We start from the raw sequence: 16,436 nt of genomic DNA on the forward strand, positions 1-16,436 counted from the left end.
CTAACAAAATTGCCTTCGACTCGACATCAACTGGACAACCCAGGCCTCCGAAAAGATTGCTCCACGCCTGCTGTCAATGGGGATCCCTTTTCAAAAACAGGTGGCTGAACTGGTTTCCGTGGCCTCTTTGTGCACGTTATTTTATTTTATTTTTGAAACAAATAAATAAATAAGTGGAAACGACACGTAAACAGATCTTCATTCCCCAACCTGGTCGGACAGGAATCTTCTTGGGTGTGTCAGCCTTATATAATTAGCTATGTAGCTGGATCTCTCTGATGTCTTTTGTAACATCTCTCGTTGGCTGGCTCTACCCAGCATAATTCAGGTGTTCGTTTTCTCCTCCCCGTTCTTCCAGGTGTGGCATTTTGGTAGTGCTTTCGCTGTCATTCCTCCTCCACTCCTTGCTGGGACAGGAGCTTGAAAAGGTTTGCCTATTTTTGTGACAAGAGCAGGTGAGGCTGAACTTTGACTATTTCCTAACAGGGACCCAAACTTGCAGGCCAGAAAGAAAGAGACAAAGCCCAGAAAGATAGAAGAAAGCCTACGGCATGGAGACGGCAAGGACAAATGGGACCACCGGGAAGCCAGAGGAAGGGAAGAATGTAACCTCTCCTAAGAAGGAGGGAGACGAAGGGAAGAAACCCACCAGCCCAAATCGAGGGGAGAAGGACACCAACAAAAGCAATGCCTCAGTGGAAACAGGCCAACTGAAAAATTCTATTTATGCTGGGGGTGACTGGAAGAGACCAATCATCCAGTTTGTGGAATCATCTGATGAGAAAAGGTCGACCTACTTCAACATGGAGCCCGGGGAGTCCAAGAAGTCCAACTTCCCAAATGTGCAAATTGGAGAACCTCGGAGGCCCCAAGTTTCCTTCCCTGAGAGAGGAGATCTGAGGAAGTCCCTATTCAACATGGAAGCAAAGAAACCCTTTGCTAATGAAGCGGAGGAGAAAAAGTCATTGTATTCAAGTGGGGCGATTTCAGATCTCAGGAAGCCCATCCTCCGAGAATCAGGAGAAGCCAAGAGGAACAACTACAACCGGGCCAGCCGAAGTCCCACTTCCAGGCCCCGTGTTCTGGAAGAGGTCCTCTGTGACTCCTGCATTGACAACAAGCAGAAAGCAGTCAAGTCCTGCCTGGTGTGTCAAGCCAGCTTCTGCGAGCTCCACCTGAAGCCCCACTTGGAAGGGGCGGCTTTCCGGGACCACCAGCTCTTGGATCCCATCAAGGACTTTGAAGCCCGGAAATGCCCCGTCCATGGCAAGACGATGGAGCTCTTCTGCCAGACGGACCAGGTCTGCATCTGTTACCTCTGCATGTTCCAAGAGCACAAGAACCACACCACGGTGACGGTGGAGATTGAGAAATCTGGGAAAGAGGTACGGTCCTATTTTATGTCTTCTTTGTTTACTTGCTGTATAGGTTACCCTTTTCTCCCTACCAGGACCACCGGGTGAGGCATGTTAAGCCAAAGACAAGTGTCCCATTTCTAATACAGCTCAGTATCTCAAATAATGATGGCTGATCTATCTTTCCTTGCTACAGAACCCACAGGTGTTGGTTGGTATGGGCATATCCCTCATTTGATTGCTCAACATATGATGACTTGCAGTATATGTTCAGGTTGTACTTAAAGTTGCATGCTATGTGAGGTAGATAAGAAAATAATATTATTCGAAACACAACAAGATGAGTCCACAGCAAACAAGATCACTCTGCTGGCTGTTGTATTGGATCACACATCGGAAACTTCCCAAGTGTCTAGGATTGTGTGATGTATTGGTGAATAATGTGTACAGATAATTAAAAGACGATTCAGAAGACTACTGCTACCGAAGTGAAGATGATTGGAAGCCGAACCTAAGCCCATTTTCCTAGCCAAACCCACCCTATACCTTCTACCCCTAACCCAACCATACCATTCCTGAGCTTACCCTCCCTCCTTTTTCTTTTAACTTAATCCTGTAATAAGAAAACTTCAATAAAAATATTTTAAAAAATAATCTCAGTAAGGTGGCCTTTTGCAGCTGGCATATGGTAATCTTGTCAGCGCCGATTGTGTTTAAGTGCAGGCCAAGGTCTTTAGGCACTGCACCCAGTATGCCAATCATCACTGGGACCACTGGGACTATCACCACCACCACCAATAATAATAATAATAATAATAATAATAATAATAATATACTAGACGCTTGGGAAGTGTTCGACTTGTGATTTTTTATATGAAATCCAGCATATAGATCTCATTTGCTGTGAGATACTGTGCATTTGTGTCAACAACAACAACAACAACAACAACAACAATAAGGTTTTCCAAAAAAAGGCAAATGTTTTTGTGAGTCCATGGAGCTGACTCATAAATATGTTAACGTTCTTGCTTGATGCCAGTTGAAGAACATGCAACTTGTCCATCTTCACAACCATCTCTTATTTATTTATCTCCTGCTTCCCCAGGATTGTGACCCAATAACTGAACCTTATCATTATCGTCTGCTTTCAAATAATCTCTGATTAACGGTGACCCTGAATAACTAAGATTTATCTCTTGTGTTGACTCTCCAACCAGTAATTGATAATTGGATCTACTCTACAATATTCAATCTGCCGAATCCTTGCTACCAATGTGGGCTTGGGGAGCTTTACTTTGGCATGGAAAAAAGTATTATATTTCAGCATTGTATTGTATGGAAACTGGGAAAGCCGACATCTTTCCTTAAGTGGTACAGGTTTTGTTTTGCTGGGGAAAGGATGAAAGGAAAAGAGAACATGGATCCTGTGCCTTTAACACTTAAGCAGAAGAGAGTTTCAGCTAGCGACTGGTTCAACTTGTCCTGGCACAGGCCTGCAGGCTGAGTAAGGCTGTACGTAGCGGAAGGCACTTTCTCCCTAGAACAGGCAAGAGTCTATTAAAAGAAAAAAAAGTTGGCAAGAAGAAGGAAATATAGATGTCGGGTGCAGATTTGCTCAGAGCCAATGACTTATGTGAGCCTGAAAGACATGGAGACCTGGACTATCTTTGAGAAGAAAGGCTGGATTCATACAGTTGGGAGAGACCTCATGGGCCATCCAGTCCAACCCCATTCTGCCAAGAAGCAGGAAAATTGCCTTCAAAACACCCCTGACAGATGGCCATCCAGCCTCTGTTTCAAAGCCTCCAAAGAAGGAGCCTCCACCACACTCTGGGGCAGAGAGTTCCACTGCTGAACAGCTCTCACAGTCAGGAAGTTCTTTCTGATGTTCAGGTGAATTCTCCTTTCTTGTAGTTTGAAGCCATTGTGTCTGAGTCTCCAGGGCAGCTGAAAACAAGCTTGCTCCCTCTTCCCTATAATTTCATAGAATCATAGTATCATAGAGTTGGAAGAGACCTCATGGGCCAACCAGTCCAACTCCCTGCCAAGAAGCAGGAAAATTACATTCAATGCACCCCCGACAAATGGCCATCCAGCTTGTTTAAAAGCCTCCAAAGAAGTACTCTCCACCACACTCCGAGGAAGAGAGGTCCACTGCCGAATAGCTCCAAATTCAGAAAGTTCTTCCCAATGTTCAGGTGGAATCTCCTTTCTTGTAGTTTGAAGCCATTGTTCCATTGCATCCTAGTCTCCAGGGCATCCTAGTCTCCAGGGCTCCCTCCTCCCTCTGACTTCCTCTCATATACTTATACATGGCTATCATGTCTCCTCTCAGCCTTCTCTTCTTCAGGCTAAACATGCCCAGCTCTTTAAGCCGCTCCTCATAGGGCTTGTTCTCCAGACCCTTTATCATTTCAGTTGCCTTCCTCTGGACACATTCCAGCTCGTCAACATCTTCCTTCAATTGTGGTGCCCAGAATTGGACATAGTATTCCAGGTGTGGTTTAACCAAGGCAGAATAGGCTTTAGACATTAGAATTCTTTTGATGTAGGCTAAAATCCCATTGGCTTTTTTTGCCGCTGCATCACATTGTTGGCTCATATTTAACTTGTCCACGAGGTCTCCAAGATCTTTTTCACATGTACTGCTCTCGAGCCGCGCATCCCCCATTCTGTCTCTTTGCATTTCATTCCTTTTGCGAAGGGTTTGCAGAGTCTCCAGAATCTCCTTGGCAACATACTCAAGAGTAATATCAATCTACACCTCCATATAGAATTCAAAGATTAGTCTGGAATATCACTATGCAAAGTGACAAGGTTCTTATAGCACCTTAGGGTCTGAAAGAACAAACTTGGTAGCATAAGCTTTCATTGACTTATGTAAGAGCAAGTCTCCAGAACTATAGTATTTATTTATGCTCTGAGCAGAGGCCAAAGCAACTATGATGGTCACCAGATGTACCAGGCTGGATCTGCTATGGAATCATGCTAGGCTTCGTCTACCCTTTTGTTCTTATAGTTTGTCCCTCAAACTTCATCTACACTGCCATATAATCCCATTTACGAATCCAGATTATGTGCTTTGAACTGGTAGATGCATGTAATCCAGTTCAAAGCAAACAATCTGGATTCAGAAACTGGATTATATGGCAGGGTATATCTAGCCTCAGGTGCTACAAGACACACATGTGTATGCTCTTTAATGGTTTTTCAGGATTGAGGTGCGCAACACCTCTGTTTGCAACACCTCCCTGTGCTTTTCATCTACCCATCTCTTGTTGGGCCACTCCTCTTCCCATTTTGTGGGAAGCTGCACAGTGGGCCGCTCAATTGGCATGGTGTTGGGCATCCCACCACCAAACTGATAATTAAAGAGTGCAGGAAATGGAAAGAAACACATCATTATTCCTGGTACCGCTTTGTGCCTTGCCAGTATAATCGAATATCTTGCGCTAGGTTTTATTTCAGAAGGTATACTTTCACACGTTCTCCTCTTATTCTCTCCTTGTCACTCTGTTTTTGAGAGAGGAGGAAAAAGGGAGGGATGAAGGCACAATACATGTCTAGAAATAACATGTATTTTTCTGAGAGGATGTACTTGGCATCTACTTACTTACTTACTTAGGTGATTCCTCAATGTCTGAGTAGGATAGTCTTCCAAGGTCAGTTTTCTGGTGGGTCCATAGGTGACAGTGGAGCCCTATTCTTGATCTGCATCTTCTCCCCCAGTGAGGGCATTGGTCTCCAGGTGAAAGGCAGTCTCAATCGGGGTTGGCTTGATGCGCCTTCCTCTTGGCACGTTTCTCTCTTTCGTCCTTCATCCGTGCCTCTTCAAATTCTACAGCACTGCTAGTCACAACTGACCTCCACTTGGAATGCTCAAGGGCTAGGGCTTCCCTGTTCTTAGTGTCTATGCCATAGTTTTTAAGGTTGAGCCCATCTTTAAATCCCTTTTCCTGTCCTCCCACATTCCGTTTTCCATTTTTGAGTTCGGAGTAGAGCAACTGCTTTGGGAGACGGTGGTTGGGTATCTGGACAACGTGGCTGATCCAGTGGAGTTGATGGCAGAGGACCATCGCTTCAGTGCTGGTGGTCTTTGCTTCTTCCAGCACGCTGACATTTGTCTTCTCAAGAGATATGCAGGATTTTCTGGAGGCAGCGCTGATGGAATCATTTCAGAAGTTGCATGTGACGTCTGTAGACAGTCCATGTCTCGCAGGCGTATAGCAGGGTTAGGAGGACAATAGCTTTATAAACAAGCACCTTGGTATCCCTACGGATGTCCCAGTCTTCAAACACTCTGTGCTTCATTTGGAAGAATGCTGCACTCGCAGAGCTCAGGCAGTGTTGTATTTCAGTGTTAATGTTGACTTTTGTGGAGAGGTGGCTGCCAAGGTAGCGGAAATAGTCAACATTTTCTAATGTTACACCATTAAGCTGTATTTCTGGCATTGGAGGGGGATTGGCTGGTGACTGCTGGAAGAGCACTTTAGTTTTCCCGATGTTCAATGACAGGCCGAATTTTTAATGTTAAAAGAGTCATTACAGTTACTGCAAACTGCAGACAAAGCTTCCCTGATTATATATCCTTTTGGTTACACTATGTAACATGATTTTTGTTATTGGGTTATAAATATCATTTCCTAATTGGTATGTGGTCCACAGTAGTAGTTAGATAGCAACTCCTACAACCCTTGATCATTGGTTATGTTGGCTAGAGCTGATGGGAGTTGGAGTCCATGAATATCTGGAACACTACATGATTCAGACTGCTGAGTTGGAGACTTTTGAGTCTGGTAGACAGTGGAACCCACAGCCTTTCCCTGTGGAAATCCATTTGTGGTGACTCCAAGCTTTCTCCGCTCCTGCAGCATAATGAAGGGTGTGTGTGGGAAAGTCATTTTGTTTCTGCTGCTTGTGAGTCGTTGGGAGTCAGGAGTCTTTGTCGGTCTGTTGCAAATCATCCTGGGATCTGCAGAAGATCAAGGCATGCTTCCCAACCCCGTTGTAGACTAAAGACTCAGCAATAATAAGCTGGGTCATTTCCATCCCCACCCTGGAGTTTATTTGCAGGCAACGCTTTGCTGAGTGTGAAGAACTTGGAAAATCTATCTGCAGGTTTCAGGCTTTGGATGTCAAGATGGTTTGGGCTTCAGCTTCCAGAAATCCTTACTAATAAAGCCATTCAGTTGAGAACACGTGGAACACCAAAGCTTGAGAACTAGTTTAAATTGGCCACCCAAATCACATGAAAACTAGAACCTTGGAATTCCAGCATAGCATTGAGCATCATGGGATAAGGTGTGTGAAAGAGTTAAGAGGGTATAGTGTGATGTAGGATTGAAGTTTGTATCTTACTTGATCCAATTCTCAAGTACACTTTTTCTGAGCAAGATCTGTAAGAAAGCTTCTATGGAGGTACTGTACATTCTTAATGAGATTCTCACAGTGGGAAGAATACTGCTAAAATAAGTCTTTGCTTCTTTTGAGAATGGAAATAGTGAAGCATCTCATAGTTCATCCCTGGTTTATTCTCTTGCATCTCTGGTACCAAGTTATAAGGAACCTGAGAGGTCAGCCAAAGTAGACAATACTGGGACAGATGGACAATTGGCTTGGTATAAGAGAGTTCTCAAATTCTGAAGAACCACAATTGTTTACTCTTTGACTTCAGTCACTTCTTGATTTATGATGAACCCACACATTTCATGGGGATTTCTTAGCCAGCGAATACTCAGAGATGGTTTTGCCAGTCCTTTCCTCTGGAATAGATCCTAGACACCTGGGATTCAATGGTGGTCTCCCATCCAAGTGTGAATCAGGGCTTAGCTTCTAAGATCAGACAGGATCTAGTGTTTTTAGGTTATATACTTTGTTTGCCTGTTTGTTTTGGAAAATAAACTCTGAAAAGCCCCTGCAGTGATTGGAATATTTGGAGGAAAAAGTTTTGGGGTTCGATGCCATCTGTATGCAGATGACATCCAACTCTATTACTCCTTTCCACCTGCTGCTAAGGAGGATGTTCAGGTCCTGAACCGCTGGTTGGCAGAAGTGACGGTCTGGATGAAGGCGAGCAAATTGAAATTGAATCCAGACAAGACAGTCATAAGGCCGGATAGGCTGGTCAGTCATAAGGCCGAATAGGGTATAGGTTTACCACCTGTACCGGATGGGGTTACACTCCCCCTGAAGACATAGATCTGCAGCTTGGATTCTCCTGGATTCATCACTGAGCCTGGAACCCCAGGTTTTGCTGGTAGCCAGGGGTGCTTTTGCACAATTAAAACTTGTGCGCTAGTTGCGTCTGTATATTAGGAAGTCAGACTTGGCCATGGTAGTCCGTGCTCTTGCTACATCTTGAACAGACTGCTGCAACATGTTCTATGTGGGTTTGCCTTTGCAGACTGTTTGGAAGCTCCAAGTAGCCCAATGGGTGGCAGCCTGATTATTCACTGGAGCGATGTTGCGCCCATATCTTAGGAAGTCAGACTTGGCCATGGTAATCCGTGCTCTTGTTACATCTTGGATAGACTACTGCAACACGCTCTATGTGGGGTTGCCTTTGAAGACTGTTTGGAAGCTCCAAGTAGTCCAATGGGTGGCAGCCTGATTATTCGCTGGAGCGATGAACAGGGAATGTACAACCCTGCTGTCGCGTCAGCTCCATTGGTTGCCAGTCTGCTACTAAGCACAATTCAAAGTGTTGGCTTTAGTCTATAAGGTCCTAAACAAGTGGTTCTCCACCTGTTTAGGAGTTGTAGGTTCTCCACCTGTTTAGGAGTTGTAGGTGTTTTGGCCTACAACTCCCAGAACTCCCAGCCATTTTACCAGTCATTAGGATTTCTGGGAATTGAAGGCCAAAACACCTGGGGAACCATGGGTTGAGAACCACTGCCCTAAACAGTTCCTGCCCAACTTACCTATCCAAATGTATCTCTCCCTATGAACCAGATAGAGCATTGAGATCTACTAGGGAGGCCATGCTCTTGGTCACACACCCCTCAAAGGCATGATTGGTGGGGATGAGAGACAGGACCTTCTCAGTGGTGGCCTCTCATCTGTGGAACTTCCTCCCCAGTGAGACCAGACTGGCCCCCTCCCTCCTGGCTTTTAGAAAAAAGGTGAAAACTTTGTAATTAGGTATTTGAGTAGTGCAATATGTATTCGGCATAATGTAGCAACACAATTGATGACTGCAGGACTACGTATTATGTTTTAATGGTATTTAAACATTTTAACTGTTCTATTGCTTTTATAATGTATTATATTGTATATTATGTTGTATATGTAGCACTGAATTTTGCCAATCTGTAAGGCACTCTGAGTCCCATTTGGAGATAGAAATAGAGTGAATAAATCAATAATAAATAAATAGGACAAGTAATGAGTTTTTAAAAATCACATGGAAAGTAGTAATGATGATGATGATGATGATGATGATGCTACTACTACTACTACTAATAATAATAATAATAATAGGAAGTGTTCAACTTGTGATTTTGTAATACGAAATCCAGCATATATATCTCATTTGCTGTGATATACTGTGTTTTTGTGTCAGAATAATAATAATAATAATAATAATAATAATAATAATAAGTGGTTATTCAGACTGAGAAGATGGCATTTTAGCATGCACACTTCCCAAAGAACGAGCCACATTCCTTCCTACTTTGTCAGCCTCCCCAGTTTTGTTCCAAAGACTTAGGTGCAGGCTGTGATTCACACAAGGCATGCTGTGACTTGATGAGTTAGTTGAAATTAACTGCAGATCCATTGACCTCATTCACATTGCTAATACAGCAATAGACTGGAATTTATTGTTTTTTCCTTCTTCTTAAAAGAAGTCATTGCTCATTGAGCATAAACCGAGTATAAAGGTTGCCAAGAGACGTTTGCATTGAAGGCTGACAGAAGTGAGTAGCATGAGAAGCACTTGGAAACAGGAACGGAGGCCTGCAGCCCTGCCAGCATCAAAAACAGGGTATTCATTCCTCTTTAAGCCAAAGCCAAGAGACCGAACACCCAAAAAATGGTTGACCCAGTTTGAACTGAGCCAGGTGTTCTGTTCTGGAAGTAGAAAAGGGGGGAAAAACAGCACAAGAAGGAGTTTGAAAAGAACGTGATTTCGGAGGCCTGGCTTTTTTGTTTTGCTGAGCTGATTTATTACCTTTCCACTCTAGCTTTTAAAAATATTATCCTAAATGATATAATACCCTCCGACATTTCGCCAATGAAAACTGGGACAAATGTGATGGTGGAGGATTAATTGGGACTCTCCAAATTGGGACATTTGAAGGATATGCATGATCATCTTTTATAGTCGCAACAAAGCTATAAGTCCCTATGTTTTTCTGTGCAGCATTTCATATATATTCGAATATAAGCCGACCTGAACATACTGAGGGTGGAAAATGCAGCAGTGTTCTGTCATGCGCTGGGCCTGTAACAGCTGTACTTTTCTATAGGACATATACTTTAAGCCCAGCGGGAAGCCAGGGGTGCCTCAGAGAGGTTCTCAGGGATTTTTCTGTAGTGATGGTCTTTAGAGTCTTTAATGATACAACAAAGTCTTTATTATGGAACAAACAACAAATCTTCAATGGTTCAAACAACACTTCAAGACTTTCTCAGTCTAGTCCGCAATGGGCTGGTACCTGACTTTAATTAACTGAACCTTCTCTGTAGGAAAAACCCTATTTAACCTCTCCCAGGCTGTTTACTATCTATGCCTCATCGGTGTGGATCCTACTACCGATTCCAAATGTGTCTGGGTATCGAGTAGACCTACCAGCCAAGGCTTGAAGATATTTCAGCTGGAGTTCCGTGGATCTGTAGTGTTGTCCGCCCTCAGAGAATTCTTTGAGAACTTCAGGGCTGTTTCCCCTATGTTTGCTGTGAGGCTGAGAGGCTGTGAGCTCTCAGCCAGAGCATTGGGACCTTTTCCATGGAATTTCTGTTTCTGTTTCCCCGGATGTTCCTTTTCCCTGGATGCTCCTTGAGAAAAGAAGCTTTTCTACAGGACGAGCTGGTCTACGTCCTATAGTTTAGCTTCCTTATGAGAGACTGCCCAAAAAATGGGTCCTTTCATATTTTATATAATCTCTGAAAACAGAATGGGGAGGAGGGGCCCGCAAAGCCCAACAAAATGGATTGAGAGAGCCGGATTTTATTGGTTCCTGGAGAGGAAGGAGTTAAGTCCCCAATACACCTGAAGCAGGGACTGCTGTGGGGCTCCTGAAGAAGATGGGATTATTGCAGCATCTTTTTCTCCTTCCCTGGCACCTGTCTGTTTCTTTTTGGAAAGTTCCCTAGGCTCCTCCTCCAGAGAGGGCTCTGCAGGGAACTCACTCTCCCAGCAGCACTTGCATGGGGCAAGCATTGAAAAGTCTCCGAGTTCCTCTCAGAGCATGATGGGAGTTGAAGTTTTTTTCTCGCTCTGTTTCTCAGCCAATAAAAAGCATGGTTGTGTCCATGCTCTGATTGGGTGAGAATGGACACAACAAGCAACTACAATTCCCAGAACCATATCTTGTAATGTGTCTTATTTTTTAAATAATGTTATGGTTAAAACTTTAAATAATTCTTAAAAAATCAGTAGATTGGAGAATTGTTTTGAAACTTAGCAGGCCTGCAGTTGTACATGGGGTCTAAAACTAAGGTAGGTTTCATGCAGAGAGACCTTAAAATGACTCAGGATTCAGACTCTAAAGTTTCCTATTGCCGTCAATGGGTTGAATCTTTGCTGAATGAAAATGGCAGCACCCCTCCCGATTAGAGTATCTTCCTAGTAAACAGAATGAGGGGTCAGCTGACAGTGGACCCCGAAACGACATGCCTTTAGGCCAAATTGCACACCTCTAATGATTAGTAGACACTGTAGGCTAGATTTCAGAAGAAGGAACTGCCAACACCATTTTTGAGTACTACTTGCTTAAGAAAACCTATGGTTTATATCCACGAAAGCTCATGCACAAATAAAAGCAAGTTGGTCTTAAAGGTGCTGCTATGTTGCATCAGTTAGGCTTAACTGATTTCGAAATGGACCAAAACACAAACAAATTATTCATATACCTTATAACAGCAGCCAGGATAAAATTTGCACAATTATGGAAAACTAAGGAAATGCCAACTATAGATAACTGGCTATTGAAAATCTGGGACATTATGAACATGGACTTACCTACCCAAAGAATAGCGGATAATAATTTAAGGACACAAAAAGACAAATTGGGAAAAATTCACAGAGTATATAAAGAATTAGAACCCAGAATTAAACTGGCAATAGAAAGGAAAATGAAGGTAAAATAAGAGATAAGGCAACCGGAGTCAACCTGGAAGTCATCTTACCCTCCTCTTCAGTTTTACTTCCCTCTCCCCCCTCTACATTTTTTTTCTTTTTGCTCCCCCTCTCCCCCCTCTCTCTCTATCTTCCCCGTCTTTCCATTTCCTACTGTCCTACTATCCTAATTCCAATTGTTCCCACACTTTCCCTGTATCCTTTGGAGTCTAAATTTTATGTGCATTGGAAAAACCAATAAAAATATTTTTTAAAAAGAAGCCCTACAATCATCAAAAGTCTCCAGTGGTGCAATTGGTTAAACCCTTGTGCCAGCAGGACTGAAGACTGACAGGTTGGAGGTTTGAATCCAGGGAGAGCGTGGATGAGCTCCCTCTGTCAGCTCCAGCTCCCCATACAGGGACATGAGAGAAGCCTCCCACAAGTATGGTAAAGCATCAAAACATCCAGGCATCCCCTGGGCACCGTCCTTGCAGACAGCTTATTCTTTCACACCAGAAGCAACTTGCAGTTTCTCAAGTCGCTCCTGACATGAAAAAAATTCAAATATATCTATAAAGATTTGTCTTTTTTTTAAAGAATCTTTTTTAAAATAATTTTTATTGTGCTTTTATAATATTCACAGCGAAGCTGGGTGAACACATAAATATTTTAAGAGTAGCGAGGAAGGAGAAGAGGGGAACAGAGATAGAAAGAAAAGAGAAAGAAGAAAAAAAAGGTTTTAAAAAAGTAAAAATATTTTTATTTTTATATCAAAGAATCTTGATAAGATTGGCGAAGCTGACACCTAGGGTTATCCTCTCTGTTACTGGTAAGCTAGGCTTTTCCCATTAGCAACTTGAGAGTCAAAATCTTTTGGGATTTATTACTTTTCAAAAATTAGTTTCCGATCTGGGATGCTGGAAGGATTGGATGAACTTTTTCATCCTTGCTGCTCTATTTGGATCAAAAGAGATGTTAAGGCCCCACAAGATGTCATATTAGCAACCTGATTATCTTTTAAAACTCCTTCTCTTTCTTTTGTTTTTCTTTTTTCCCTCCCAAGTTACTTTTTCCAACCTTCTAGTGAATCCGGCAAGCTCTCAGTCCTGTCGTTTTAAGGAAACAGATTGAAAGGGGAAAAGGTGAGAATCTAAGTAGGAAACACAGTGGGAGAAAAGAGAGATCACTGAGTGAAATTCTCTTTCATGGGCAGAGTTGAAACACAGCTTTTCTTTCCCTGGTGAAACATGCAAAATAGTCTTACAAACAGAATCGGGAAGAACTTCCAGAAAGTCAGTTTCCTTTTTTAAAGCACACACTCATGCAGACACGCAACCCAGCAATTTGTTTTTGAAGGTTGTTTTCCTTCCCGCTTCACCTGCTTCAGAAAACAACACAGGAGCCTAACAAAGCACCAGAAATATCTGACAACCGTCCGTCTGGAAACAACAAAGACGTGCAGGTCCACCCTTCACCGCATGTCAGAGCTCATCTCACGGGATGGGTTTGAATTCTTCTCTTCTCCTTCCTCCTCTCCCTCTCCCTTTTGTGGAGTTTAATGAAGTGCCTTCCAAGAGCCATTGGAGATGGCAAGGGGAGTGTTTCTCATTTAAAGAAAGTGCTTTCGTAGATGAAAACCTTGTTCAAAGAGATTCTCCTGCCTTTGATAGCAAACCTGCTGGAGAGGGCTTTGGGGATTTCCCCGATTGGTTTGTACAAAGATTTGTGTTTTGGAACAAGTGTTCTCTTGGAGAACAAACACGGCTTCAAGGATGCGCCTCAGAGAGAGACTCTTGTGAGCCCTTGCTGATGAAAGAAGGCTTGCAATTAGAAAGGGCTCAAGATGCCTACCCTGGATGGTGAGACACTATGTCCGTCACCTTCTGTAAAAAGCCTTGGTGTCTTATTGGACCCTCTGCTCACAATGGAGGCCCAGGTTTCTGCTGTGAGCAGATCTGCGTTTTTCCACCTATGTCAGGCTAGGCGACTGGCTCCCTTCTTATCTAGGAACGACCTGGCTACGGTGAACCAGGCGGCGGTCATCTCGAGGCTTGACTACTGTAACGCTCTCTACGTTGCCCTTCCTTTGTCAGTGATCCGGAAACTGAAGCTGGTGCAAAATGTAGCGGCTCGTCTTCTCGCCGGGGTGTCGGCGAGGTGTCGTATCACCCCAATTCTACAACAGCTGCACTGGCTACCAATTGAGTACCGGATTACTTTCAAGGTGCTGGTACTAACCTTTAAGTCTTTATATGGTCTGGGGCCAGTGTACCTGAGGGCCCGCTTATCCCCCTCCCAACCCCAGAGATTACTTGGGTCCGAAGACCAGAATTTGCTTGAAGTCCCCAACATCCGGACTTATCATCTGTCCTCTACTAGGCAGAGAGCCTTCTCGATTGTGGCCCCTTATTTATGGAATGCCTTGCCAGTCGAAACCCGAACCATCCGAGAGCTACTTGCTTTTTGGAAAGCCTGTAAAACCTTTCTTTTCCGACAAGCTTTCAATGGGTGAATAACTCGGGACTATGTCTGTTCTCTTTTTTATTGTATTTTAAAATTGGTTGTATTGTTTTAATCTACTGCTGTAAACCGCTCCGAGCCAAATTGGGAGTGGCGGTATACAAGTCAAATAAATAAATAAAATAAAATAAATAAGATTCAGCATCCACTTGTGGCTGAGGTTCGGACTGGCAACTCAGGCATTACTGGAACATAGAATCATAGAGTCAAAAGAGGCCCCAAGGGCCATCTAATCCGCATCCCTTGTCAAGGAGGAACATGCCAGTAAATCCCTCTCAGGGTTATTGTAGGTTGTTTGGGCTATATGGCCATGTTCTAGAAGCATTCTCTCCTGATGTTTCACCTGCATCTATGGCAAGCATCCTCAGAGGTTGTGAGGTTTGACCTCACAACCATAGATGCAGGTGAAACGTCAGGACAGAATGCTCTTCTAGAACATGGCCTTATAGCCCGAAAACCTACAACAATCCAGTGATTCCAGCCATGAAAGCCTTCGACAATAAATCCCTCTCAATTGATGACCAATGGGATTTTGGCCTGCATCAATAGGAGCATCGTGTCTAGATCTAGGGAAGTCTTGCTCCCCATGCTCTATTCTGTTTGGTTAAACCACACCTGGAATATTGTGTCCAATTCTGGGCACCACAATTCAAGAGAGATATTGACAAGCTGGAATGTGTCCAGAGGAGGGTGACCAAAATGATAAAGGGTCTGGAGAACAAGCCCTATGAGGAGCGGCTTAAGGAGCTGGGCATGTTTAGCCTGATGAAGAGAAGGCTGAGAGGAGATATTATAGCCATGTATAAATATATGAGAGGAAGCCACAGGGAGGAGGGAGCAAGTTTGTTTTCTGCTTCCTTGGAAACTAGGATGTGGAACAATGGCTTCAAACTACAAGAGAGGAGATTCCATCTGAACATAAGGAAGAACTTCCTGACTGTGAGAGCCGTTCAGCAGTGGAACTCTCTGCCCCGGCGTGTGGGATTTTGGCCTACATCAAAAGAATTCTAATGTCTAAAGCCTATTCTGCCTTGGTTAAACCACACCTGGAATACTATGTCCAATTCTGGGCACCACAATTGAAGGAAGATGTTGATGAGCTGGAATGTGTCCAGAGGAAGGCAACTGAAATGATAAAGGGTCTGGAGAACAAGCCCTATGAGGAGCGGCTTAAGGAGCTGGGCATGTTTAGCCTGAAGAAGAGAAGGCTGAGAGGAGACATGATAGCCATGTATAAATATGTGAGAGTAACTCACAGGGAGGAGGGAGCCCTGGAGACTAGGATGCAATGGAACAATGGCTTCAAACTACAAGAAAGGAGATTCCACCTGAACATTGGGAAGAACTTTCTGAATTTGGAGCTATTCGGCAGTGGAACTCTCTTCCTCGGAGTGTGGTGGAGAGTACTTCTTTGGAGGCTTTTAAACAAGCTGGATGGCCATTTGTCGGGGGTGCGTTGAATGTAATTTTCCTGCTTCTTGGCAGGGAGTTGGACTGGTTGGCCCATGAGGTCTCTTCCAACTCTATGATACTATGATTCTATGAAATCATAGGGAAGAGGGAGCAAGCTTGTTTTCAGCTGCCCTGGAGACTCAGACACAATGACTTCAAACTACAAGAAAGGAGAATTCACCTGAACATCAGAAAGAACTTCCTGACTGTGAGAGCTGTTCAGCAGTGGAACTCTCTGCCCCGGCGTGTGGTGGAGGCTCCTTCTTTGGAAGCTTTTAAACAGAGGCTGGATGGCCATCTGTCAGGGGTGATTTGAATGCAATATTTCTGCTTCTTGGCAGGGGGTTGGACTGGATGGCCCATGAGGTCTCTTCCAACTCTTTGATTCTATGATTCTATGACCATCTGTTTTGTTGTTCATTCATTCAGTCATTTCCGACTCTTCATGACATCATGGTCCACGCCAGAGCTCCCTATCGGTCGTCACCACCCCCAGCTCCTTCAAGGTCAATCCTGTCACTTCAAGGATGCCATCCATCCACCTTGCCCTTGGTCGGCCCCTCTTCCTTTTTCCTTCCATTTTCCCCAGCATCATTGTCTTCTCTAAGCTTTCCTTTCTTCTCATGATGTGTTCAAAGTACCATCCAGCCTCTGCTTAAAAGCCTTGAGAGAAGGAGGCTTCACTGAATTTCCCAGCACCTTCAAACAGCGCTTTCCACCAGGAAGTTCTTCCTAATGTTTAGGTGGAATCTCTTTCCTGGAAACTTAAATCCAATGCTCCATGTCCTACTCTCCAGAGCAGTAGAAAACAAACTTGCCCCTTCTCA

At 43.8% G+C, this 16,436-nt stretch overlaps 1 protein-coding gene across 4 annotated transcripts in view; it reads left to right on the forward strand.

Annotated features, from left to right (window-relative positions):
* Positions 1–293: 293 nt before the first annotated feature.
* TRIM29 (tripartite motif containing 29) overlaps positions 294–16,436 on the forward strand; it is a 66,152-nt gene continuing 50,009 nt past the window's right edge. For all 4 annotated transcript variants that reach the window (XM_060787373.2, XM_060787374.2, XM_060787375.2 and 1 more), the window contains exon 1: positions 294–1,385. In XM_060787373.2, coding sequence (XP_060643356.2) covers positions 552–1,385 — 834 coding nt within the window. In that variant the 5' untranslated portion in view covers positions 294–551. The remainder of the gene's footprint in view (positions 1,386–16,436) is intronic.

The sequence above is a fragment of the Anolis sagrei genome, chromosome 7 (genome assembly GCF_037176765.1).
Source record: "Anolis sagrei isolate rAnoSag1 chromosome 7, rAnoSag1.mat, whole genome shotgun sequence".
NCBI classification, from domain to species: domain Eukaryota; kingdom Metazoa; phylum Chordata; class Lepidosauria; order Squamata; family Dactyloidae; genus Anolis; species Anolis sagrei.